The sequence below is a fragment of the Dipteris shenzhenensis genome, chromosome 23 (assembly GCF_047967505.1).
Source record: "Dipteris shenzhenensis isolate YYH24624 ecotype China chromosome 23, Dip_SZ_1.0, whole genome shotgun sequence".
NCBI classification, from domain to species: domain Eukaryota; kingdom Viridiplantae; phylum Streptophyta; class Polypodiopsida; order Gleicheniales; family Dipteridaceae; genus Dipteris; species Dipteris shenzhenensis.
This window is the reverse complement of record NC_141618.1, coordinates 8,328,126-8,355,548: the sequence shown is the minus strand read 5'-3', so window position 1 is coordinate 8,355,548 and position 27,423 is coordinate 8,328,126. Positions and strand designations below refer to the sequence as shown.

At 41.0% G+C, this 27,423-nt stretch overlaps 1 protein-coding gene across 1 annotated transcript in view; it reads left to right on the top strand.

Annotated features, from left to right (window-relative positions):
- The first annotated feature begins 13,285 nt into the window (after nucleotides 1-13,285).
- Nucleotides 13,286-27,423, top strand: part of LOC147886947 (GPI transamidase component family protein / Gaa1-like family protein) — a 67,142-nt gene continuing 53,004 nt past the window's right edge. Inside the window, exons 1-2 of the mRNA XM_087394735.1 lie at nucleotides 13,286-13,472; nucleotides 13,692-13,783. Of these exons, the coding sequence (XP_087250861.1) occupies nucleotides 13,363-13,472; nucleotides 13,692-13,783 (202 nt within the window). The 5' untranslated portion in view covers nucleotides 13,286-13,362. The remainder of the gene's footprint in view (nucleotides 13,473-13,691; nucleotides 13,784-27,423) is intronic.

Here is a 27,423-nt window from a genome sequence, read left to right as displayed (position 1 = left end):
CTTAGGTAAAGGAGATATAGTATCCCATGGGGAAAGATTTGAATAGATCTATAAAACTTTTGGTGATATTGTAGACTGGATAAACTCAATGCCTTTGGGTCAAATCTTGGATCATAAAGCCAGACAATTTTTAGGGCTTTAAATTCAAAGAATAAAATTAATTGGGGCATGCTGCATTTATAGTGGGGTTTGCCCACAGTGGAGCCCAATTAATAAGCTATATGAGGTTAAACAAAAAGATATTGATTCCCTTCATGATTATATCACTAGGATAAAGCACTTAAACTCACAATGCAACCCTCGTGAGAGAATGAGTGATGCATAATCGTTGCCATATGTCCTCATAGGTTTATGGGACTCTAAGCATCATGACCATTGATTTGCAATGAATCCCACCTAATTTGAGCTATAAGTAATACTACAATATGTTTAGGCTACAATATGGAGGAGAAATATCAAGGGTATAAGTCATCATCCACCTCGTCTGACGTATCACAAACCTATTAAAGCACTAAAGGCATCTAACAAAAGAAAGATGAAGCCAAGTAAAGTGAGACCTATGTTGGCTTAGGTATGTCGGGGCTACCACTACTACTCATGAGTTTTCATAAATTTGGGCTCTAGACTAAACCAAGTTAAGGTACTAGTAGGATCCCTCAATGTAGAGTAAGAACTGCCTCCAAAAGCCAAGATAACCAAATACTAAAACAAAGAGGCTCCCAACAATGATAATCAACCAACCAAAGAGGATTTGGAGAACAATGAGTATGGCAAAGCTGTTGGAATATGACCCTCATGGGGAGGGCTCTTAGATCTAAGGTTTAAAGTTATTAGATGACAAGATTAATTTACATGATCTCATGGAAGTTCATTGGTTGGCCGATGTGGAGACTTGCTGGTAGTTAGTCTTTGGATGGAGGGCTTGTGATTGGCTCTCACACGTAGTAAGGGCAGCTAATGGTAAGCATGCAACAGCATGTGGTTGCTAGCAAGTTCTAGAGGCAGCATGCAGATGGTAGTGACTCTTTGTAACTCTTCAGGATCATAGGTGACAAGAGTCTTCTACAAAGCACTAGGCTTTGAAGGAGGAATCTCTCTTTGTCCAAACTCTCTCGATGAGAGTCGATAAAACCTAGTAGGGTTGTAGCTGTCAAGTCTAGTCGGGCCTTTGTTCCTTTCCATGATAATATTCTCCAGTTTTATAGTTGAGCTTCTTATTGGTGATAATTCAGGAGACATATTGCAATGATGTCTATAGTTTAATTTGTAGCCTTGTTCGATTTCATGCACTTGTGGCATTTGGTAGCTTTGATTTTTAGCTCAACAACCAACAAAAGCTAACCTATGCCAAGTTCCTCCACATTCAAGGCCATAAAATACTCTTTGAGCAAGCAAAAAGGATGGCAAAAGAGGGTACCCACAAGGCTTTGATGGCCCTACCAAAGTCAAAGAAGTTAATCTATCCAAAGTCAGTGAAAGATCATAAACTAGTCTACATCACTGATGGCCTTACATTGGAATAAGAGAGAGAATTGATCTTATAGTGTGTGTAGACCTTAAAATGGTTAATGCATCCATTTGTCACGATCACTACCACTACCATTCATTGAGCATTTTGACGAGAGACTAGCTAGCAAGGAAGCCTATAGTTTCCTTGATGAATTCCTTGTCTACAATCAAGTGTTGCAATGTAAGACGACCACAAAATGGCATTTGCCACCAAATGGGGTATACTCATGTTCATAGTGATGTCTTTTAGGCCAAACATGGAAGGCTCACCCTATGTCAGAGAAACTGTTTGTAGCTGAGTCAAGTTGGCTATCAACATTGGTCGATGTGTTCCAATCTTGGAATGAGAATGCTATGGGCAAGTATCGGGATGAACATTGGCCTGCTCTCCATGACTAGAACCTGAGTTCTCCCGGAATTGGATACATATACTTGCAACCATAGATGTGCTTGAGAAAATAGGAACACAAATTATGACCTTCAATCCAAAGGTGCCAGGACTATTAGTGCAACTTAATATGATTAATGTACTAAAGGCACCTAAGGAAAGAAAGATGAAGTCAAAGTAAAGTTAGACCTATGTTGGCTTAGGTATGTCGGGGCTACCACTGCTCATCTCATGAGATTTCATATATTGGGGCTCTAGACTAAACCAAGTTAAGGTACTAGTAGGATCCCTTAGTGTAGAGGAAGAACTGCCTCCAAAAGCCAAGATCACCAAGACTAAAAACAAAGAGGCTCCCACCAATGATAATCAGCCCACCAAAGAGGATTTGGAGAACAATGAGTATGGCAAAGCTATTGGAATATGACCCTCATGGAGAGGGCTCTTGGATCTAAGGTTCATAGTTGTTGGATTATAGGCTTAGTTGACGTGATCTCATGGAAGCTCATTGGTTGGACGATGTGGAGACTTGCTAGTAATTAGTTTTTGGATGGAGGGCTTGTGATTGGCTCCCACACATAGTAAGAGAAGCTATTGGTAAGCATGCAATAGCGTGTGGTTGCTAGCAAGTTCCAGGGGCAGCATGTAGATGGTGGTGACTCTTTGTGACTCTTCAAGATCACAGGGGATGAGAGTCTTCTACAAAGCACTAACCTTTGAAGGAGGGATCTCTCTTTGTCCAAATTCTCTCTATGAGAGTCGATATAGTGTAGTCTCCCATCTAGTAACCATAGATGTGCTTGAGAAAATAAGAACACAAATTATGACCTTCAATCCAAGGGTGCCAAGACTTATTAGTGCCACTTAATATGATTAATGTAATAAAGGCATCTAAGGAAAGAAAGATGAAGTCAAAGTGAAGTCATACCTATGTTGGCTTAGGTATGTCAAAGCTACCACTGCTCATCATGAGTTTTCATATATTGGGGCTCTAGACTAAACCAAGTTAAGGTACTAGTAGGATCCCTCAAGAGGAAGAATCGCCTTCAAAAGCCAAGATCACCAAGACTAAGAACAAAGGGATGCCCACCAATGATAATAAACCCACCAAAGAGGATTTGGAGAACAATGAGTATGGCAAAGCTGTTGGAATATGACCCTCATGGAGAGGGCTATTGGATCTTAGGTTCAAAGTTGTTGGATGATAGGCTTAATTGACATGATCTCATGGAAGCTCATTGGTTGGACGATGTGGAGACTTGCTAGTAATTAGTCTTTGGATGGAGGGATTTGGCTCCCACACATACTAAGGGTAGCTATTGGTAACCATGCAATAGTGTGTGGTTGCTAGCAAGTTCCAGAGGTAGCATGTAGATGGCGGTGACTCTTTGTGACTAGCTAGCCTTTGAAGGAGGAATCTTTCTTTGTCCAAACTCTCTCGATGAGAGTCGATATAGTGTGGTCTCCCATCTAGCAAAGAATGTCTTGAGCAGCTGCTCATAGGGTCCTTAGATGAGTCACTCTCTGTGTGAGCAGTTTTTGACTTTGTAAAAAGCCTACAAACCCAATAGGGTTGCGGCTGTCAAGTCTTGTCGGGTTTCTATTCCTTTCCATGATAATATACTGCAATTTTATAGTTGAGCTTCTTACTTTTGTGATAATTCGGGAGATGTATTGCCAATGATGTCTACAGTTTGATTTGTAGCCTTGTTCGATTTCATGCACTTGTGGTATTTTATAGCTTTGATTTTTAGCTCAACAACCAATAAAAGCTAACCTATGTCAAGTTCTTCCACATTCAAGGCCATAAAATACTCTTTGAGCAAGCCAAAAGGATGGCAAAAGAGGGTACCCATCAAGGCTTTGATGGCCCTACCAAAGTCAAAGAAGTTAATCTATCCAAAGTCGATGAAGATCCTAAACTAGTCTACATCACCAATGGCCTTACATCCGAATAAGAGAGAGAATTGATCTTATAGTGTGTGTAGACCTTAAAAAGGTTGATGCATCCACTTGTCACCATTCATTGAGCATTTGGACGAGAGAGTAACTAGCAAGGAAGCCTACAGTTTCCTTGATGGATTCCTTATCTACAATTAAGTATTCGTTGCAATGTAAGACCAATACAAAATGGCATTTGCCACTAAATGGAGTATACTCATGCTCAAAGTGATGCCTTTTATGCCAAACTTGTCTCAGGGAACCTGTTTGTAGAGCTGAGTCAAACACTACTTGGCTACTTTCAACATTGATCAATGTATTCCAATGTCACGGAGCCTGTTTGTAGCTAAGTCAAACACTACTTGGCTATCAACATTGGTCAATGTGCTCTAGCTTGTAATTTGAAAGCTATGGTCAAGTATCAGGATGAACATTGGCCTGCTCCATGACTAGAACATGAGTTCTCCCATAATTGGATACATATACTTGCAACCATATATGTGGTTGAGAAAATAGGAACACAAATGATGGCCTTCAATCCAAAGGTGCTAGGACTATTAGTGCCACTTAATATGATTAATGTACTAAAGGCATCTAAGGAAAGAAAGATGAAGTCAAAGTAAATTCAAACCTATGTTGGCTTAGGTATGCCGTAGCTACCACTGCTCATCATGAGTTTTCACATATTGGGGATCTAGACTAAACGAAGTTAAGGTACTAGTAGGATCCCTTGGTGTAGAGGAAGAATTGCCTCCAAAAGCCAAGATCACCAAGACTAAAAACAAAGGGGCTCCCACCAATGATAGTCAACCCACCAAAGAGGATTTGGAGAACAATGAGTATGGCAAAGCTATTGGAATATGACCCTCATGGGGAAGGGCTCTCGAATGTAAGGTTCAAAGTTGTTGGATGATAGGCTTAGTTGACATGATATATCTCGTGAAATCTCAGTCGTTGGACGATGTGGCGACTTACTGGTAATTAGTCTTTGGATGGAGGGCTTGTGATTGGCTCCCATACGTAGCAAGGGCAGCTATTGGTAAGCATGCAATAGCGTGTGGTTGCTAGCAAGTTCCACACGCAGCATGTAGATAGCGGTGACTCTTTGTGACCCTTCAGGATCATAGGCAATGAGAGTCTTCTACAAAGCACTAGGCTTTGAAGGAGGAATCTCTCTTTGTCCAAACTCTCTCTATGAGAGTCGATATAGTGTGGTCTCCCCTCTAGTAGCAAAGAATGTCTTGAGCAGCTACTCTTAGGGTCCTTAGATGAGTCTCTCTTTGTGTGAGTAGTTTTTGACTTTGTAAAGAGCCTACAAACCCAGTAGGGTTGCAACTGTCAATTCTAGTTGGGCCTCTGTTCCTTTCCATGATAATATACTGTAGTTTTATAGTTGAGCTTCTTACTTGTGATAATTCGGGAGACGTATTGCAACGATGTCTATAGTTTGATTTGTAGCCTTGTTCGATTTCATGCACTTGTGGTATTTTGTAGCTTTGATTTTTAGCTCAACAACCAACAAAAGCTAACCTATGTCAAGTTCCTCCACATTCAAGGCCATAGAATACTCTTTGAGCAAGCCAAAAGGATGGCAAAATAGGGTACCCATCAAGGCTTTGATGGCCCTACCAAAGTCAAATAAATTAATCTATCCAAAAAAAGATCCTAAACTAGTCTACATCACCGATGGCCTTACATTGGAATAAGAGAGAGAATTGATCTTATAGTGTATGTAGACCTTAAAAAGGTTAATGCATCCACTTGTCATGATCACTACCACTACCATTCATTGAGCATTTGGACGAGAGAGTAGCTAGCAAGGAAGCCTACAGTTTCCTTGATGGATTCCTTACCTACAATCAAGTATTCGTTGCAATGTAAGACCAACGCAAAATGGCATTTGCCACCAAATGGGGTATATTCATGTTCAGAGTGATGATGCCTTTTAGGCACAACTTGGAAGACTCACCCTATGTCAGGGAACCTATTTGTATAGCTAAATCAAACATTGCTTGTCTATCAACATTGGTCAATGTGTTCCAATGTTAGGGAACCTGTTTGTAGCTGAGTCAAATAGTATTTGGCTATTAACATTGGTCAATGTGCTCCAGATTGTAATGAGAAAGCTATGGGCAAGTATCGGGATGAACCTTGGCCTACTCCATGACTAGAACCTGAGTTCTCCCATAATTGGATACATATACTTGCAACCATAGATGTGCTTGAGAAAATAGGAACACAAATTATGACCTTCAATCCAAAGGTGCCAAGACTATTAGTGCCACTTAATATGATTAATGTACTAAAGGCATCTAAGGAAGAAATATGAAGTCATAGTAAAGTCAAACATATGTTGGCTTAGGTATGCCAAGACTACCACTGCTCATCATGAGTTTTCACATATTGGGGCTCTAGACTAAACCAAGTTAAGGTACTAGTAGGATCCCTTGGTGTAGAGGAAGAATTGCCTCCAAAAGCCAAGATCACCAAGACTAAAAACAAAGGGGCTCCCACCAATGATAATCAACCCACCAAAGAGGACTTGGAGAACAATGAGTATGGCAAAGCTATTGGAATATGACCCTCATGGGGAGGGCTCTTGGATCTAAGGTTCAAAATTGTTGGATGATAGGCTTAGTTGACGTGATCTCATGGAAGCTCATTGGTTGGACGATGTGGAGACTTGCTGGTAATTAGTCTTTGGATGGAGGGCTTGTGATTAGCTCCCACACATACTAAGGGTAGCTTCCAATATCATAGGTGATGAGAGTCTTCTATAAGGCACTAGCCTTTGAAGGAGGAATCTCTCTTTGTCTTTGCACAAGTAATTACAAATGAAACAAATTGATATCTAGCACATCTTGCATCATGTCAACACAAGTAACTTCAACTATTGAGTCTTCAACAAAGATTGGCAACGAAAACCATGGTACAAATGGAAACCATGATTTTCTTCAAGACAAATAGTAATACATTAAACATTTAAGCTAGACCAATAAGGGATCCAAAGATTGACCCTACCATCACAAAATATCAATTGGATTGGGACAAAAAGAACAAGCATGCAAATCACTTGATTTAAAAAATTTATAATGTGTAATTCTTAGAAAATGAACATATTCAATATGTCAAAACAACATTGTATGATCAAAGAATACACTAAGAGTTGTAAAAGTCAAAATTCAAATCAATCAAAGCAATGAGATAGGACACACAAATGTGTTGAGGATTAAAGACATCAGTACTCAACTTGCAACATTAACAAGCAAAACAATGAAAATTTCAAGAACTAGTCCAACTCAATGGACTTGGAGAAGGTTATGGGAACCTACTACAAAGCATAGCCATGCAAAAGTAGATGCCAATAGTGGAAAAGCTAAAATGAGTTTTGTTGGGAGAATAACTAAGAATCTAGGAAATTCAAGCTAGATAAGGACAAATAATTCAGAAAGCTTTTGTGTCCTTAAATAGAGGCAGAAGAAGAGATAGATAATCAAATGGAGATGGTGGACATCAACATCAATAATAAAAGCACAATGAATACAAAAATAAAAATCAAGGCAATCATCAATCTCATCATTCAAGAGATAATGATCAAAATATAGATATTTCTTCAAATAAAGTAAACTTTCAAGGCAAATACAATTCATAAAGAAAGACTTCAACCACACACAATGCAATTATTGTCACAATTTGAGCATTATAAGAGAGATTATAGAGCGAAGAAATATGATTAAAAAGATCCAGAAATCCAACAAGAATTATGTCAAGCATACAATGTCAAACAAAAATTCATGTATATTATAATTGAAAGCATGGAAGAACCAAATGATCCATCCACTCTAGAAGGAAGTACTTTAAGTGAACATAGTGATAATAATAATAATTCAAAATATGAAAACCAAAACCAAGCAAGACCCTTGATTTATTGACAAGGGAGAATTGTCCCACATTATAGATCATAAAGAATTGTTTACATAAATGAAACCTTTAGAAAGATCAAAGAATGTGATCTATATTGTTGATAATACACCATCTCCTATTCAAGGAAATGGCAAAGCACCCATGGATATATTTTTTGGAAAGTAAGTATCAATAGGTAATGTGCTCCACGTTCCAAAATCTTAGCAAGAGTCTTTTGTTAGTTAGACAAACGATAGAGAATCATAGAGCCATGTTTGATGGAGATAAATGCTTGATGTTACCAACTTTAAAGAGAAGCATTGAAACAAGGCACATGATAGCCTCAATACCAACCCATACCACTGTCATAATTATGGCAAAAATATGTGGACATGGAGGTTTAGAAGCTTGATGTAGCTCAAAAATGATAATATTCCCATTGGTATTCCAAGGCTCATATTTATTGGAAAAATATGTTGAAGCATGTTGTCCTAGCAGCAAACATGGCATGGGGAACTTTGGAAGAAGCACCACTAGAGTAAAATATGTTATTGACTTGATATGGGGTATGTACATACCAAAAGCATCAATGGAGCACTATATTATGCGGATTTTATTGATGTCTACATTAGCTCTATTTAATCAAAGAAAAGTTTAAGTTCTTGACATATTAAGAGAATGGTTGAAAACCAAGCAAGTGAATCAACTTACTAAGGTTTGAGAAGATGAGCATATGTCTACAATATTCTTAAACTTTTGCAAGGATATGGAACTAGGAGACACTTCACATGCGCTAACCCATCTCTATAAAATGCAATTGTTGCAAAAAGAAAGAAAAAAGCATTGGCTTAAAGTGCAGGATGAGAAACATTAATGAACTTATTATTGAGATAAAAACAATCAACACAACTACTAGTTATGCCAATTCAACCAATTCAAGGTATCATACTTTATAAATCCTTCGTACAATAGATACAAGCCATCTAAAAGTTTGTTGTTGCATAGCATAAGCACCTATACATGATGACCAATGAACAAAGCTAGATGTCAAATAAAGAGACTACATTATGAACATAGTAAAGCATACTATGTGATCCATTCAACAAAGAAAAAAATTGTCTAAGAGATGTAGTTTTCACAAATAACATAGAGATAGATAGTAAGAAGTAGTAAAAGCAAGAACTTATTGAACCATAAAAGTTCACAAGGTCAACAGGAGAGAGAAAGCAACCACAAAGGTTAACACATGTTTAAAAGAACAAGCAATTGAAGTCAAAAGCACAAGTTGTGCACTAATGCAACAAGCTTGCAAAACTAAGTGCTAGTATACATGGAAGTTATAAATCACAAAATTAATGCAATGTACAATAATAATTTCATCGTAGTTATGTGACTTGCCACCAAGAAAGAAAGACGATGCAAATAAATGGATTTACAAGGTGAGATCCAACCCAAACTAAACCATGGAATGGTATAAAGTCATGCTAGTTGCAAAAGGTTTGCATAAAAATCTAGAAAAGACTATGAAGAAACTTATGCTCTAATAACAAAAATGGATGCCATAAGATTTTTGGTATCTTTGGTAACCATCAACAAGTAGAACATGTATCAAGTAGATTCCAAAAATAATTCTTTGAATGGGTACCTAGATGAAGAGGCATACATGCATTAGCCACAAGCATATATGGAGAATGAAAAAGGAAAGAAACACTACAAACTAAAGAAGAGTGTATATGGCTTGAAAAAAGCACCCAAAAGTTGGTATATAATAATTGATAAATATTTTGCTTTTCAAAACCTATGTAGGATCACACACTCCACTACAAAGCTCAAGGGGAAGATAGTATCATTGCGCTTTTGTATACAGAGGATCTAAGAGTTATAGAGAGTAGTGGCAGCTTGATCACAAAGCTTAAAACATGACTTGTTTGTAGAATTCAACATGAAAGAACTTAGAAATTGCACTATTGTCTAGGCATTAAATGACGGAGAGATGCATTGAAACAAAACCTAAAGCTAACAATCAGATGATGAAAAGCTAATTGTAGATGAGAAGTACTATAGACAACAAATTGGTTCTTTGATTTATTTAACAATCACACATCAAAGCCAAAACAATCTCACTGAAATGTATCTAAGAGAGTGTTGAGATAATTTGAGGCACATAATAGTTTGGAATTTCATATGGATAAAAGTCACATATTTTGCTTGATAAATTTGAATACAAGAATATTAACATGGCATTATGCATTTTTTATCGGGGAAGGATAACTTTCATGGTTATGAACAAGTAATTAGCTATTTCTTTGTCATCAATTCTAAGCAAAATAAAATCTATTACAACAAAAGCATGCAAAGCTATTTATCTTAGATGACTATTGTTATAAATAGACTATTTTAATAAGAGAAGATCAACAACAATATTTTGGTAATTATCATTGACGTGAAGCACTTGCAAATAGTCAAATATATCATTCTTGAAGAGAGCATATTGATGTTAGAGAGCATTTCAAGACAGAAAGAAGAGTGCTACTTGGTGACCTCACATTGCAACATTGTTACAACAAAGAGAATGTTTTACCAAACCTCAAAAAACCGTTTTTAAAAAAGCACGAACAAGCTCCTAGTTTGACTTACGCAAAGGACATCAGGAGTGAAGGATACTACTTCTCAATCCTTCTTTAAACCTTGGAACCATCATCTTAAGGGAAGGCCAACTTCATGATCTTGATCTTGAGGGGGGTGTGGAAGATAAAAATTTCAACATCATGCAAATACCATGTGCACATATCGTGAATAATGTGCAAGGGTAGAAGTAAGGTTCACATTGGGACAAATCTAGGGAAAATGGAGAGCACCCCTAACCATGATTCCCATAATTGTAGTTTCCTTCATTTTTTCTAAAAGACGTACACTGTACACTTGTGTGGTGTATGCTCTCCCTCACTCTCTCCTTCTCTTCTCTCCACTTTCACAAGGTGTCCTTGATAGATGTATGAGATAAATAATAATTGAGTACTAAATACACAAAATATAGGAAAAGAGGAGAGAACTTGTACTCCATGGAAATGAGGAGAGAATGGGTATCCCTTGAGACTAAATTGTCTAGACACTCCTCAAGACTGAATACACAAAAGATAGGGAACATTGAGAGAACCTCTATTTCATGGAAATGAGGAGAGAATGGGTCTATTCCATGGAAATTATTTACTCAAACATGCACATAGGGATCCCACACTCTATGTATTCCCTAGACCTTGGTTTACACACACCCATATGTCCCTAGCCCATCTTAATTTTTGTGTGACTATTTCTACATAAACTTGGTATTGATAGGTATAAATGTTTTTAGGCTAACTATGAGCATCACCAATCCAAGTTACACTTGTTGTCATACTACTTCCTTATTGGTACTCAAAGTTTGTTACAAGTGGCTTCCTAAATATTTTGTATTAATATCTTAGAGAATTATCTTCCTGTGGTTTGTGAATGAAGGATTGAAAAAAGGTTTGGCAAATGCCACCCATTGAAAGTGACCACTAACATGTTGAAGTGGTTGCTAAAATATTGGATATTACTAAGGTGTTGTCATGGTTTCCAATCACAACAACAAGTGTAGTATGGCAATTATGGAAACTTTGAAGAAGAGAAATTATAAGCTTATATGGGAAGGAAAGCTTGGACAACCCGGACTTATTAACCCATCTAGAAAGAATTTGTAATATCTATGGAGGGGATAGGGTGATATGTAAGAAAAGCCATAAAATTTACAATAACAGGGGTTCTCTCCTTCAAGATAAATATCTCCCTAACTTAACCCATCTCGAAAGAATTTGTAATATCTATGGGGGAATAGGGCGATCTATAAGAAAAGCCATAAAGTTTACAATAACAGGGGTTCTCATTCAAGATAATTAAGGATTATAATGACGTTTGAGGTAGTTAAACATAGAGAGCTAGTCAAATTGGGGTTGCCATTTAATGATGTTAGCAATATGCAAATGCTTTTGGTGTGTTAAAGTTGGTGGTGTGGGGCTATGCTAAACAATATCTCTTCTTGTGTGCTAAACATTAGCTTAGTTTCGTGGTGGTAAGGAATTTGAATGTTTGCTAGACAACTTACAATTGAACAACGCTTTTTGCATAAATGAGGGTTTATACTAATAAGTCAGATAATTCTAAAGTTACAAAAGGTATATCTATATCCAATAATACAAAGTGGGGAGATTAAACCAAAAGTTGTGTTTGAGCAACATCTCGAGTAGAAACAAACAAAAAGACCCACAACCACTAGTTTACTCTTCTTCTTTGGGGCCACCAAATTTGGTCTAAACACCACTTCGAGTGCCATTGTGTCGTGTGGATGCAGGGGAAAATTTCCCACTAAGATTCTTATTCTATGGTTGCTCAGGGCATTGGGAATATTAATACCCTTGCATAGGAAAAGCAGATTTGAAGCAAGTGGATCTCGAGCCTTGGGTCTCACCTCTCTAACTCTACAAGGCCTAGATTAAGTACAAATGGCTAGCAATGCAAGATCTGCCTCCCCTTCTTTTCATTCTGCTACCCCAACAGTTCATTAGGCTCTTGTTTTCACCTCCTCATATTGTTATGGCTGCAAATCTTCCTCTCTTGGCAACAGGAACCAGTGCCTAGAAGGTATGTGCATCTAGCTGATTGAACAATGTTTAACCACTAAAAATGCAAACTTGTAGGAGTTTGGAAACGACCTAGGTAGGGTTAAAATTACAATTCAAACTCATTCATCAATGACTTGCATGAAGGGATACACTATGGAATACAAAGGAATGCACTATGTTGATTACATGAAGGGATACACTATGTTGATTACAAGTGCATGTTGTGTAAAGCAATAGGAGAGGATTCTATATTTGAAAACACCCACTTATGAAGGCAAGTTGGTAAACTATATTTAAGTGGGCAACTTGGTAAAGTGTATTTACGAAGGCAACTTGGTAGACTGTATTTAAGTGGGTTAGATTCAATTGGTGTTACCAATTTTAAGTGAAAACTGCGGTAGGCTAAAATATAATAGTCCTTTAAGGTCTATTTGTTAATTTTGGGTTGAAGATCATGTTACTTAATGCTTTGATCAACCCTAGGGCTTGGTGGGTTAAGAGTGCTTGTACATTTTAGTCCAATTATATAGATTGGTGGTTAATTTAATTAAAGTGCATTGATGCTCTCCTTCATTTTTTGAGCAATTAAAGTAAGTCTAACTCAATTGCATTGATGCTCTTTTGCTCAATTAATATAATTTACTTAAGAAAACAATGGCCCATAACCCTCTTGTTCTTCTTTGTATGTTGTGCTCAATTAATATAATTTACTTACTTTCATGAGAGAAAAGAATGACCCATAAGAGTGTTGTTCTTCTTTGTATGTTGTGCTAGAGGCAGTATGCAAAGCCCAAAGCCCATTTCCACCGTTCAAACCACTCTAATGGGACAACAAACCTCATTCGTTATCCAACCCACCCTTGTTAGCGCGTTAGTTCATGCGTTTACCTTACTCCAATGTCATTCTCATTTGGGATTATGTACCCCGATTTAGAAATGCTGAGACTCTGCCGTGTTTGATTTTGGGTTGAGGATTTTGTGGGTATGGCGGAGGAAGAGCGGCGCCCTCAGGATCGCGAGCCGCAGCGGCGCAAAGGCACTCGCCTTCTTCCTAAGCTAGCTTCCCTTGCGATCCGCCACGCCGATTTTCTCGTGTACGTTTCCCTCGCCACTTCTGTGTTGAAGTGAATGCACTCTGTCGCGAAGCACATTGTCGATGTTTGAGATCTGTCTCGTTTCTTTTACGAGGACATGCCTTGCTGCTAATGGATTCTTGTTCTAGAACGAGAAGGGGCATGGGGTCAGCTAGGAGTTTAGTGTTGCTCCCACACATTTGGATACTTATTTGAGCTTAAACATGCTGGAATGGACAGTGTTACATGCTGCATATCTGGATTGATTGCTCTGCTCCTCCTACCAGCATTAGCGAAAAATACTTACATTTCCGAGAATGCTCTTATTCCAGGTCGGCTGCCCGAACTCGCATTTTGATTTATTGCTGGCAAAGGACCCCTTGTCTGAGAAGGCGTTATAAAAACTGCCCTATACACAACTTTTGTTAACTTTGAAGGCGTTATTTAAGTTTGAGGGAATTGTATGAAGTTTCAGTTGCTCTCATCGCGATGGATACGTTTTAGTTTAATTTGCCATCGGCATTATTGACTGAAGTAACTTTTAGTCTTTGTATTTGTTTCTCTCTGGATAGTTGGAGTGGCCGGGGAGCTAAATAAAACGTTGCAGCTGTAGGTGTTGCCAATGCAATCTTGGCATTTGGGCACAGGGTTCTTCATGAGCAGCTGTAAAATAAATTAACGGATAGGTTACAACCATGTGCTTCCACAGAGTTCCAACACCTGTGGCCTGCTGCTGCCTTGGATGCTTAGCATTGAGCTGTTGATCTGCTCCAAATACTCCCTCTGGCTGCGTGCTCCTAAGTGAGCTTAAGTGGCCTCAGGTGAATACACAGCAGTGGCTAGTCTGCCTCCCCACACAAACCGACTGGTCTTCAGATCCGGACCAAAAGCCTAGCGGAGCTTCATGCAAGTAACAGTGGGACATTTCATCCCCTAAACCATTTCAACTAGCTTCTTCGCAGCCACCTGGACCTGGTCTGTTGACTGGTTAACCAGATTGCTGACCTGCTACGTGGCAGTCATGTTTGACCTCATAGATCGGTTTCTATGGCCGACCAGTACAAATGCTGGCCGACCAATGGCTGGGGCCTAATTGCCCAGCCCTGCCACTTATTTGCCCCCACATGCTGGGCTCTCTGCTGCCCACACGTCTTCAATCTGCTGGCCTCGTGTTCACAGCACACGAGGCTAAAGCTTCATCATCTTCCATCCTTTGATGCAGATCGTAATGCCTATGTGGCAGTCCATCTCCCGCTCTCTCTTCATGCAGCTATGCTGCCAACGTGGCAGTACATACTTGCCGCTATACTGTCAGCCCATGATCCAGCCCATATGCCATCCACACGTAAGCCCTGACGTTACATGGCAGTTTTCCCGCTAATCCTACACAGGTGTCATGTCATATGGGGGCTTACAGGTGTGACAATTTCAGTGAGCCTTCTATTCCAACGCCCTGTCTTAGTATATCAGTGTGGGCCTACATTGAAACAAAGACGATATATATCTGCTCCCTTCTTAAAAGCTCTGAGGAACATGACAAATTTGGTCTAGACATTTGTATACAATTCTCGTCCATGTCCAACTCAGTATCATCTTTGAACGTCAGGAATCACACAGGAACACAGGTACAAAACAACACCATCTTTCAATGGCATTGCCAAATCTTGTTACGAACCTGCTAGGAACATCAAGACACCTAGGTACAATCAATACCTCCAATCAAGACACCTGGGTACAATCAGTACTCCATCCAGCTCCCTCACATCTTTGCATGTATCATTTTTGACCTTGATAGCGTGCTAGAACTTGATGACGTCAGTGGGAATGCCATAGGAGCTAGTCCCTCGATTCATCTTCTGTTGCAGGTGCCTACTGCACAGGAAATAAATAGGCCCTGGCAGTGCTTCAAACTTGCTGTTTTTGCTGACCTGGTCCAGCTAGAGCTGCCACGTGGACACGCAACTGTTCCAGCTCCTGTTGTGGGTCTTGCCAGTGCACCATACTGGCTGCAAACCCTGCGCAAAAATCCGGTCCGTTATTCCTACTTCCTCTACCCTGAACCCTTGTCCGGTGGGTCCGTGACACTCCAACACTCCCATTGCTCTTCACTAAGATGAGTTGATCTGCAGGCTGAGTAGACTTCTAGGTCCTTCTGGCTTCTCTGGATGCAGGCCAGTCCAAGGTCTCTGAAGTAGTATTGGCTCCCTGCCTGGGTCCCTTTATATAGGGAAGTAAGCCTTTCCCAAAAGACAGACTGGCCTACAAATCAGCCGACTGGCAGGCTGTAGGTTCATGGACAGCCGACCCAGTCTGTCGATTTCATAGACCAGCCGACCACAGACTGGTCTTCTGCCATCTAGTCTCTTCCCGTCTTCTGCGCCTCTGAGGCCTGCCCGTTTGCAGCCTTTGCTGCTCATGTGGCGGGCACTGGGCCTGCTGTTATACCCATTCCAGATCTGTACCTAGTGCTGTACCTGATGCTGCTACTGCCGCCCCCAGGTACTCTTTGCCTTCTGCAGCGCTTTTCTTGCTGTTGCTTTGCTGCAATGTTGTAACTTCTTTTGGGCTCATGGCTGGGCTCTTTCCAGCCCCACAGCCAACCCTTAAAGGCAGACTTTGATGGCCCTTTGGGCTGCCCCAAATCAACCCTAAGCAGGATCTCTGTCTGCTGTTCATGCGGTGCCATCTTGCCATGCAGTGTAAGCCCATCCCCCTTACTGATCCATCTACTGACAATCCTATGTAGGCGTCAAGCCCCTGAGCTCTCCTCATTTGGGGGATTACAAGGGCCATAATCCATTGACCCTATATCTCTAACACCCCCTCTCAATGACATCGTGGCATGACACCAATTTTTTCAAAGAATCGCTCCATCAGCTCCTTTGCAGAAGCTCTTAGGAACAAGCCAAGGATGTCTTCTTTAGTTGGTCATGTCTCCGGCACTTCCAGTATATCTAAAAACTTCTCCGCATCATTCAGGAGGAATTGGATCCAGTATGGAAGATGGAAGATTGGTACAATTTTTTGTCAAAGCCATGAATGCTCCAAGGTCTTCAGAATCCCAAGGCATCAACAGAGCCATTCAGTCGTCCCCTTCAGAATAGAGGAACTGACCAAACCCACTAAGATACCAAAGATAGTGGTTTGTTTCAACCTGACATAAAACCCGCACCATAGCTGAAAATCAGCTAGCAATATTTACCAATGTGCTCAGTCTTCATGTGGACCTTACAAAGTCCTTGTGGCACCTTTGCATGCTTTAAAGTCTTGCATGCAAGCTACATGATTGCTCCTACAGCAGCCGCCTGCGCATGTGTATAAAAGTAAAAGGGAAAATCCTAAGCGCCACCAAAGTGTGGTAAAGTAAAGACACATGCAACCATGCATGCTCTTATGCACATTAAAAAAAAGGTGACACATGGAACTCAAAGGCTACATGCATACTAGAACTTTCACATGCATGGCTTTCTAGCCCATGCATGAGCATGCAAACTAAACATGCATGCAAAAGACACTTGTGGGTGTTTCTAACAAAACTTTAGGAGACACATGCAATCCAGAAATATCCACGCATCTTCTCTAGTGCAATGAATCAATTGCATGCATTTAAAGGCATCGGTACATCTGTTAACATGCCTCAATCTAGAAGCAATTTGCCGGCTAAACAAGCCTGAATATCTCTAGATGTTGACCATGTACTAAAGGTCAAATTTACTTAGGTAATCTTTAGTCTAGTTAGCCTTTAAATGGCTTTATAAATAAGTAGTACTTTTAGTAGGGTGGCCTAATGTCGCCACGTGGCATCCTAGGGTAGCCATCCCATAAGCATTGTGCCTATACCTATAAAAGGGTCCCTGCTATACATTCTTGGAATGCTATCTAATGAACATTCTATTTACAGCTGAGCCCTATTTTGCTCAAAGCTGAACTATTGTATCTTCTCCTAATTAGCTAGGCTGTGAGCTGGCTTGGGTACATTAGTATCAGAGCACTTTTCATGGAATTTGTGGTTAAATCTTTATCATTTCAGGATTTGCTCCCAATATTTGTGGTGATGTAGGCAGCTTGACTATTTTCAGCGATCTGTCAATTTTTGGCTCCAAAGCTTGATTTAATTGCACCTAGGGAGTTGCCTTAGTTGCTGGAACACGTGTACCAGGTTTGGGGACCATCTAAGCTCATTTTGCCTCGAAATTTGGTTCCCAGGTGGTGCAAATCGAGGCTTTTCTTCCTACAGTCCATGAAATTTGGGGCGTCTAATTCTTAATTGCAATTCCTACTCTACTCTATCCAGCTCATGCTTAAATTGGAGCATTTGTTGGAGAATTGAGCCCTAATTCAGAGCCTCTACAGAACAGTGCTTTTAAACAGTGACTCAGACAATGTTCTAAATCTCAAATAATTCCCCTACACAGAACCTGACAGTGAATTTACTGTTCTAACATTGTTCTAAATAGTTACCGACGGTGTTTTCATGTCCAGTTGTTGGATTCGGGTTATAAACATGCCTGCAAGGAGGCCTAGAAATCAAATGGATTTTGATCCCATCTTTTGAGGAATGATGCTGATGGATACTACAAGGTTGCTCATTGGCTCTAGATTGGGAGTCCAATATGATGGCATTGATAATATTGATACCCCTAGCAATTGCAGACAGGAGTTTATAGATGGCACTGTAAATGTGTAAGCATCTCATGTCCAGCAGCAGAGTAGTAATGGATATATTGTGGTGCTTAAAGAGAGAACCATGGAGATTAAGGCCAATGGACTTAGGATGCAGAATTCCTTTGCAACTATGAACAGAAGGCTTGATCAACTCCAGACAGAGCCAAGCCCATGAAGGGAAAAGGCCTAAGGAACAATACCGAGATGATGACTCAGATTCAGATGTTGATATTCATGCTGAACCTCAGACTGACCCTACTGGTTTTATGTCCTCTGCTTGGAGGAGCATACCATTCTAGTGGTGCCACCAAGAGGCAATGCTTCCAAGGGTGCCAGTCCTAAAGTGGATGGTCTATGCCAAAAGTTCAAGGAGTACAAGACTCTCCCAGCAGATCTTAGGTCAGTTATGCCCTTCCATCAATATATCCAAACTGTTAAATCTGCTGAACCCAAAGGACCCACTCATCAGGACAAGAATGATAAGGATAAGATTGTTTTGTCAAGTTTAAGGGTAAATCTTGTACCCCTAATGAGCTGGTTAAGTAAAATGGAGGATTATTTTATGCTATACCCCAAGAGTGATCAAAGCAAAGTTAGGTTTGTTGTGCTACACTTGGGGGACTATGCACATACTTGGTGGAGGCACCTCCAATAAGAGGGGATCAACACATGGGATGATTTTAAGTAGCAGATGTTCAGACTGTTGTCTCTCCACTTGGTAGAGATGAGCTTGTGTGTGAATCGTATGGACAGTGAGAAACCACATCAAGAAATTCTGGAAACTCTCTCTATTTTCGCATGGCATTATCGATAGGACCAAGCTGCTCAGGTTTATACATGGTCTTCATCCCAGTAGAGCTGCTGATGTATCAGCTCAAAGCTCCAGCACCCTTAAGGAGGCTATGAGACTTGATGAATTATATGAACACGAGTATAATATGAAGGAGAAGGGTGTGGGTATCGGACACTTGGACAGAGGACTTGTCAACCAGCCTAGCCCCTCAGTGCTCTCTAAGTAAGTGGTGCCTTCTACAACAGCCACTCCTATTCCCAGGTATCCCTCTGTTTATGGCAATAAGGTGGGAAACATCAAACCCGATAGGGATGAGGTTGCAAAGGCTTCAATCAGCCCAGCCTTAAGGAGGAGCCTAATGATAAGAAGGATAAAGTGGTGAGACAACTATCTCAAGCCATCATTTTTCCCGCCTTTGTACAACTAAGGAGTCTTTTATTACTTAATAGTAGTAATTTGATCACTTTACTATTACACAAGAGGTATAATCCAAGGAAAATATTGAAAAAAGTACACACAATCTTAGATATGAAGTCTTTTATCTATGGTGTATCGGCCTTAGGTGTGTTTAGAATGATTGAACATAAGCTGAAAACAAAAAAGCAGGGAGCTGAATAGCCCGTTTTTCTTTTAGTTTCAAAAGAGAGTTTGATTGAGTATGCTTGTGCTTTCTAAGTTAGGAATGTAATTTTGCCTCTTTGTCCTCGCGGGTCTATGGGACAAAAAAACACACACCAAAATTATCAACATCAGTTAGAGACTGAGAGTCTTTGGGGGAGTATATCAGCTCAGCCCCAGTTTATTTAGATGCATAACTAGCTACTAATTTTGACTTAGAAAAAAATGGCTTGAGCAACATCAGTTTAAGACTGAGAGTCTTTGGGTTTAGATTTGAAATCATGGATCAAGGCTTGTCCATCCCTATATACTGCACATTTTCCATCTTTGCGTGCATCCTTCACTTTAGTAAGTTCAACATTCCTTTGTTTGAGCTGATTCAGGGTAAGCTCCTCAGATATCCATACCCGTGTGCCTTTCAATTTGTTTGTTTGCCGGAGAATCTTGACTCTACGTGTCCTCTCTGTGAACTCAACTTGTACTTGTGTTCCCTTCTGAGAGATCCAACTGATGTCAGTTTCATCCCATTCTATCTGTGGTATCTCCTTCTTGAGACTTGTGATCTTCTCTTCTACTGTGTATCCCTCTGTAAAATTATATGCAGGACATCCCATACAATCCTTTGGCAGCCCCCCTATGCACAATCTCTTCTTGTTTTTTGCTATGGCTTCCTGCTCTTTTACTTTTGTATATAAATCTGCTTTGTTGATTTTGTTGTTGGCTAGAATAGCCATCTCTTTCTTGGCTGAGCTGAGCTGAGTGGTGATCATCTTTTCGACCGTGGAGACAAGTGTTTGTGCTGGTGGAGATGAGCTGCATTTTTGTAAAACTTCAGCAATGATTTCCTGCTTACCTTCATTGTTTTCCAACTCCTTCACTTTCTTCCCGAGAGCTGCTACTATAAGTCTGAGCTTTCTTACTTTGTGTGTTAGGTAGTAGATCTGCTCCTGCAGGTTTGGTCTAGGCCTTCACCTGAAATGCAATGCATAAGGGCTGGGTGTCGCTGCTACATCGGAATAGGAGGGCTTGTTGAGGGGTGTTGTTGCAAATATCTTCGTTTTCGGAAATTCTATGGTGCCTGCTTTAAATGCAGGAGCCCTTTAGCTTGAATTAACCCCCTGAGGTAGAGCCAAGCGCTCAGCTTGGCCTGGGAGTGGTTCTGCTACTGCTGCAGAGGGTTGGAACGAGTTGGAGCGGGTTGGGGCGGAGTTAGAGAGGAGGACTAGCGGGGGTGGAGCGGAGGTAGAGCAGGGGTAAAGCGGAGGTGGAGCGGGCTGGAGCGGAAGTGAAGCGGAGGGGAAGCTTCAAGCGGTGGACTAGTGGGGCTGGAGCGGAAATGGAGAGAGAGAGAGAGAGAGAGAGAGAGGGAGAAGGATGAGGAGAGGGCTGTTGAGAGGGAAGGGAGAGGGACGAGAGAGAGAGAGAGAGAGAATTCTAGTTTTTTTGGAAGATTTTGTTTCTTGGCAGGCTTGTTTATTTTTGCTTAGTCACCTTCTTACTTTCTTCTTTATTTCTTGTTTTCTTTCTCTTTTGTTTATTTGACGTATTTTAGTAAGCACTGGGTTTGCCCAAGAGACTCTATGGGTCTTTAGAAACCCAGTAGAGCTGCTTATGCTTGGGCACTGATGATGACATAAGTGTTGCTTTGCTTGCTAACTATGTCTTCCTTTCGTTTTTCCTAAAAGTTTTTGTTTACCTCTTTTTTCTTCTCTTTCATTTTCTCTTTTATTATCTGTGTAGATTTTTGGTCTTTAGAACAACAAAAAATCTAAATTTGTATGATTGGACTTATTCTAGTCTTACAAAGGTATATATCTCTTTTATTTTCAGTCTTTAAAACAACAAAAAATCTAAATTTGTATGATTGGACTTATTCTAGTCTTACAAAGGTATATATATATATATGTAGACCTAAGATGTGGATATCATTAGATTAGAATGAGGGATGAGGATGAGCCCAAGACAGCAGCTTTCAGAACTGAAAGGGGGCTAAAAATTTAAGGTGATGGCATTTGGCCTCAAAACTGCCCCATCCACTTTCCAAGCCCTAATGAACAAAATTCTGCAGCTTTACCTCTACAAGTTTGCTTTGGTATTCTTTGATGATATACTCATCTAGAGCAAAACTAAGGAGGATCATCTCGATTTTGGAGGTTTCAAGAACCTACCTGCTCTTGCCAAGCCTAGTAAGTGCACCTTCATGGCACGAGAGGTGGAGTACTTGGGACCCATTGTGGGCAGCAATGGAATCAGGGTGGATCCCAACAAGGTGGAATGTATCATGGAATGGCCATAGCTTGCCAATGTTGGTCAGCTAGTGGCCTTGCCTCATTCATTAGGTTCTCTGCCAAGGTAGCTGCACCACTTACTAACCTACTAAAGAAGGACTCTTTGGATGGACAAGAGATGTAGAAAAGAGATTTCAACAATTGAAGATTGCCCTTGCTTCAACACCTATATTGGTATGCTCTGATTTCTCCCTACCCTTCACCATCGAAGTAGATGCTAGTGGGAGAGGTATTTGTGCAGTCCTAAAGAAGTCACATGGAATGATTGCCTATGAGAATAGAAAGCTGCATGCTAAGGAGCTTACCTATCATATATTTTATCAGGAGATGGGAGATGTTGCAATACTTCATGCCATTGAGAAGTTGTATCATTACGTTTATGGCAGCCATTTCAAGGTGAGGATCGACCATAGGACGCTCAAGTATTTTTTGTCACAAACTAATCTGTCTCCCAAGCAAAGGAGGTGGCTTTCTATAATACAAAACTATGATTTTGATATGGATTAGTAATAAGGGAAGTAGAATAGTGGTAGATTCTTTATCTAGGATGTGGACATAAGTATGTAAGGAGTGGATTCATGGAATCCAAGAGGAGTATCTCTCAGATCCTGAGGTTGCAGCTATATTCCAGAACTTGCACCCATCTTGTGAAGACCATCCTAATTACAAACTGTATAATGGCACAAAGACAGGATTTTTCTTGGGGAGAATTCCACCTATAAGTTGCCAGTCGTCCTGTAGGAGATGCACCAATGGCTGGTCATATTGGACTGTTTAAGACATATGAAAGGGTGAAGCAGAGTTTCATATGGAAGGGGCTATGGAAAGATGTCTACAAGTATGTTCAAAGCTGCAGGCCCTGTCAGCAAACCAGGAAACTAAATCTCAGGCCAACTGTCATCCTACTTCAACATGTATCCACTTGCTTGGTACTATTTCTTTTTGTTTTTCAATAGTATGCTTATTAAGAAATGAAATGTTTTCCTACTGTTCAGTTACGGACAATGGGGACTAGGTCTAGCATTTGAGGGTGGACCCCCTTGCTTGGGGTTATGGGCATTAGTGACCCACAAGAGTGATGGCCTCTCTTTGAGAGGGACATCTGGAAACCACACCCCACCTAAGTACCCAAACATGGGACCAATCAAATGCACAGATTGCATACCGACCTATGAACCATTCAAGAGAATGTTCCCTGAGCTTTGGGTGTGGGCCTGGCAGCATGCCAAGAGTAATGGAGATACAAGATAAGACGACAAACAAATGAGCTCAGTATGGCTCAATTATGACCTTAGAGTACGTCAATAGATAGTCTAAGCTGTTAGGAACCCGTGGGTGCGATCAGAATTGAATTATGACAACTTTGGAATTTTAGGGGTTTTGGGAGTGACACGTGGCAGACTGCCACATGGAATCCGAGCTGGCAGGTCAGTCCACCTGTCCCACACATGTGGCAGCATGCATGGCAAGTGGCAGGGCATGCAGGCCAAGTGTTTGGCCCCAAATCTAGTAGATTTGGGACAGGTTGTGGGCTGTCCTCTTTGGGACTGCAGCCCACCAAAAATTTGGGACAAGTGTCCACCTTCCACTCTAGGCCTTGGGGGGGGGGGGCTGAGCCTATAAAAGAAGGCCTCTCCCCTTCATTCCTCACATGAAAAATTCGTCACTTTTCTTCTCCCTCCTTTTGGATGATGCAGTAGAACCTCTCCAGCTCCTTGGGTGCAGCCAGCTTCTCCCCAGGCCATTCTCTCACCTCAACAGCACTTTCTCTCTCTACAACAGCACATTCTCTCTCTATAGCTCCAGCCCCTCCTCTCCAGAAATCTGCCCCCTCTCAGCTCTTCTGGAACAGCAGCAGCATCCTCTCTCCTTTTCCTAGCCTGGAGCAGCCACAGCCCCTTTCTCTTCCTGCTGTAGTCTTTCTCTCTCTATTGCAAAATTTCTCTCTCTACTGTTCCAGCCCATTTCCCTTGCAGAAATCTGCCTTTCTGTGCACCTTTGGAACACCCATTTCCCTTGCAGAAATCTGCCTTTCTGTGCACCTTTGGAACAGCAGCAGCTCCTCTCTTACATCCCCTCTCTTGGGATCAGCATTGGCACTCTCTCTCTACAGCTATCACTCCATAAAAGCACTCTCTCTCTAGCCTACAGGCTGTTTTTCTAAGCTGTTCTCATTCCAGCCCCATTTCCACACTCTCCTCACCCAAGGTAGCTTCAGAGGCATCAAGGACTTCATCTACAAAAGGGTCAAGTCATGAAGGAAGCTTGTATTGTCAAGTTTATCTCATTTACAGCACTATTTCATGTTGTTTCTACTATCTTTCTAGAAACTAGTGCTTGTCTCTAATGTTGGATGTAAGTGGTGATTGTTGTAGGCTTCTTCCTTGTGGATTGGGCAAGCCAAGAGTTGAAACCTGAGCTTGAAGTCCTTCTTTTTGTTGTCTACCTTGCACATATGCTCTTGAGTCTTGTATCTAGGTCCTAGGTTTTCACTGAGCTCTAGGTTTTGAGCTCATCAGTTTGGAAGGTGCATTGCACCTTGGTCTTGTATCTCCATTTTCAAGAATAAAGTGAGCTTGGATAAGGGGGGGGGGGCGTCTTGGCCCCTCAATCATGTTGCATTTTCCAATGATGTCACTTTGTGTTTAAGCTGTATAAGTCTTAATTCCAGCTTAATTGCAAACTCTTAAGTTCAAGTATATGTGTTTGGCAACTCGCAATCATCTCATTCAAACGCCTCTGCAAAATCCGTTGTCTGAATTGATAGAAAGCACCGAGTAGTTTACATTGGTATCAGAGCTTAGGCAGTGGTCCTGTACTCTGTGCTTTCTCTTGTTGAGTCTCTCCTTCATTGAGTCATCTTGCCATCATGGCAGCCAATGGACCTGATCCTCCTCCTAACCTGCATGAGTTGAGTGCTCTCTTGGCAAACATTGCTCAACAGGTTCAAGTGCTGGAAAGCAGCCAAGCAGAAACTCATGATATAGGGCCCCAATCCCAAGGAAGAGGCCGTGCGGACAACACCAACTCCAACAAGGAGAGAAGATCATCCTCTTCTTCCCCTTCTCGAGGTAGACGGCGTCATCGGAGTCCATCTCCTTCATTGTCTCCACAACAGAAGCAAAAGTATTACTCCGAAGGGCGGTGTTTCAAGTGTGGCGATTGAGGCCACATTTTCTACGAATGCCCTTAAGCTGCCAAAAACAGCAGCAACAAAGAAGCAGCCCTCAAAAAGCCAGTTTTGGTAGTTAACAAGGTGGAAGCACCTCCAGAAAAGGGAGCTGTAAACGACACCCATAGTTTGTTGAAAACATGGGGTCAGGTAAAGGATCAATCCGCTTTGTTTTTGTTTGATAGCAGAGCTACTCACAACTTTATTTCTCATGAGATGGCACAGAACTTGGGGATAGCCCTAGAGGATAAAGGAGAAGCCTTGGAGGCAACTGCAGCCTTCAAGAACCAAGAAGAGAAGGTGTACCCCATCATCGGCAAGCTTTGGGTACACATCCAGGGGTACTTGGATCATCTACCCTTCATGGTGGCACCACTTCAAGGATCAGATGTAATTCTCGGCATGCCCTAGCATAAGCAAGTCAACTCCCGAATCGATTATGTGAAGAATATTCTAACCCTTCAACATAAGGGTAGAGATGTGAGCATTATAGTGGGAGTTTCAGGGAATATCATTCCTATGGTAAGTCATGCACGATCTCCCAATTTGCTTAAGAAAGGAGTATGTTCTTTTCTAGTGTTTGTACGCGATAAGCAACCAAGTGAAGAAAAGTCAGATCCTCTCACAAAAGAAAGATTAGATTTCCTTCAGGAATTCTCTAGTTGCTTCTCTCAGGAACTTCCTAGTCACCTCCCTCCTGAGAGACCAGAGGATCACAAAATTGACATAGTTTTAGGGGCTTCACCTCCAAATAGACCCCCATATAGAGTTAGTCAATCTCAACAAGATGAAATCTTCAAGCAAGTCCAAGAACTCTTGGACAAGGGATTGATCCAACCCAGTAGTTCTTCTTTTTGCTCTCCCGTCTTACTAGTCCAAAAGAAGGATAAAACCTTCAGGATGTGCATAGACTATAGAGCCTTAAACAAACAGACGGTTAAGGATCGTTTCCCGATTCCTCGTATAGACGATATCTTTGATCGTTTAGGAGGATTTGAAATTTTCAGCCGCATAGATCTTAAGAGTGGCTACCATCAGGTACGAGTTGTACCTTAGGACATTCATAAAACAGCCTTCCGAACCACATTTGGGCTGTATGAATATATGGTAATGCCATTTGGCCTTACTAATGCCCCAGCCACATTCAATCGGCTGATGGAACGGTTGTTCAGGAACTATAGACAGTTCACTGCCGTCTTCTTTGATGACATCCTCATTTTCAGCAAGAATGAGGAAGAGCATAAGGAACATCTAAAGATTGTATTTCAAATCTTAGCTGAAAATGCTCTTCACATTAATGAGAAGAAAAGTGAGTTCTTTCTTCCTGAGATTCACTATCTTGGTCACATTATCTCACGAGAAGGTGTCCGTATGGACCCAGCCAAGATGCAGACAATTGTAGAGTGGCCTGACTTGAAGAATGCCCATGAGGTAAGGTCTTTTCTAGGGCTATGCTCATATTACCGAAGGTTATTTGGCATTTTGCTGAACTTGCAGCTCCTCTACATGATCTCACTAAGAAAAATCCGAAGTTCAGATGGACCCAAAAAGAAAAGGACTCTTTTAATGTTCTAAAGCATGCCCTGACTACAGCTCCTGTACTTATCATTCCTGACTTAAGGAAACCATTCCTAGTAGCAGCTGATGCCAGTGGCGATTGCCTTGGGGCTTCTCTTACCCAGGATGGTCATGCTGTGGCCTTTGAAAGCCGACGGCTAAGAGATGCTGAACTTCATTATGATATCTATGAAAAAGAACTCTTAGCTGTAATTCATGCTCTCAAACTTTGGAAACATTATCTTTTAGGGATAGATTTTCTTGTAAAAACTGATCATGAAAGTCTTAAATATTTTCTAACTCAACCTCTGATCAGAGAGAGACATATGAAATGGTCTACCTTTTTGCAATCATTTCATTTTCAGATACAATATACTCCTGGAAAAGAGAATGTAGTGGCTGATGTCCTTTCTCGTAGACCACGGCTTCACCATATTTCAGTTCCCTATCATGATGAGCTAACAGCCCTCAAAGAATTCTATGAGGGAGATGCTGATTTTGCTCAGCCATGGGCACATTTGAAAGATGGAGGCACCCATCATGCCTACCACATCAGGGATGGCTATTTATTCATGGAGAACAAACTATGTATCACAAAGCAGCTTAGATCTAAAGTGATGGAGGAAAGCCATAACCCACCCTATGCTGGTCATAGGGGTATTGTGGCCACCTTTTCAGCCATGGATAAATTTTTCTACTGGCCTAACATGAAAAAGGACACTGCTGCCTACATTTCAGCTTGTCTCGCATGTCAAAAAGCTAAGTATGAGAGAGGAAAACCCAAGGGTTTACTTCAGCCCCTACCCATTCCTGAGAGACCATGGGAACACATCACCATGGACTTCATTACAGGAATTCCCAGGACCAATCAAAATCATG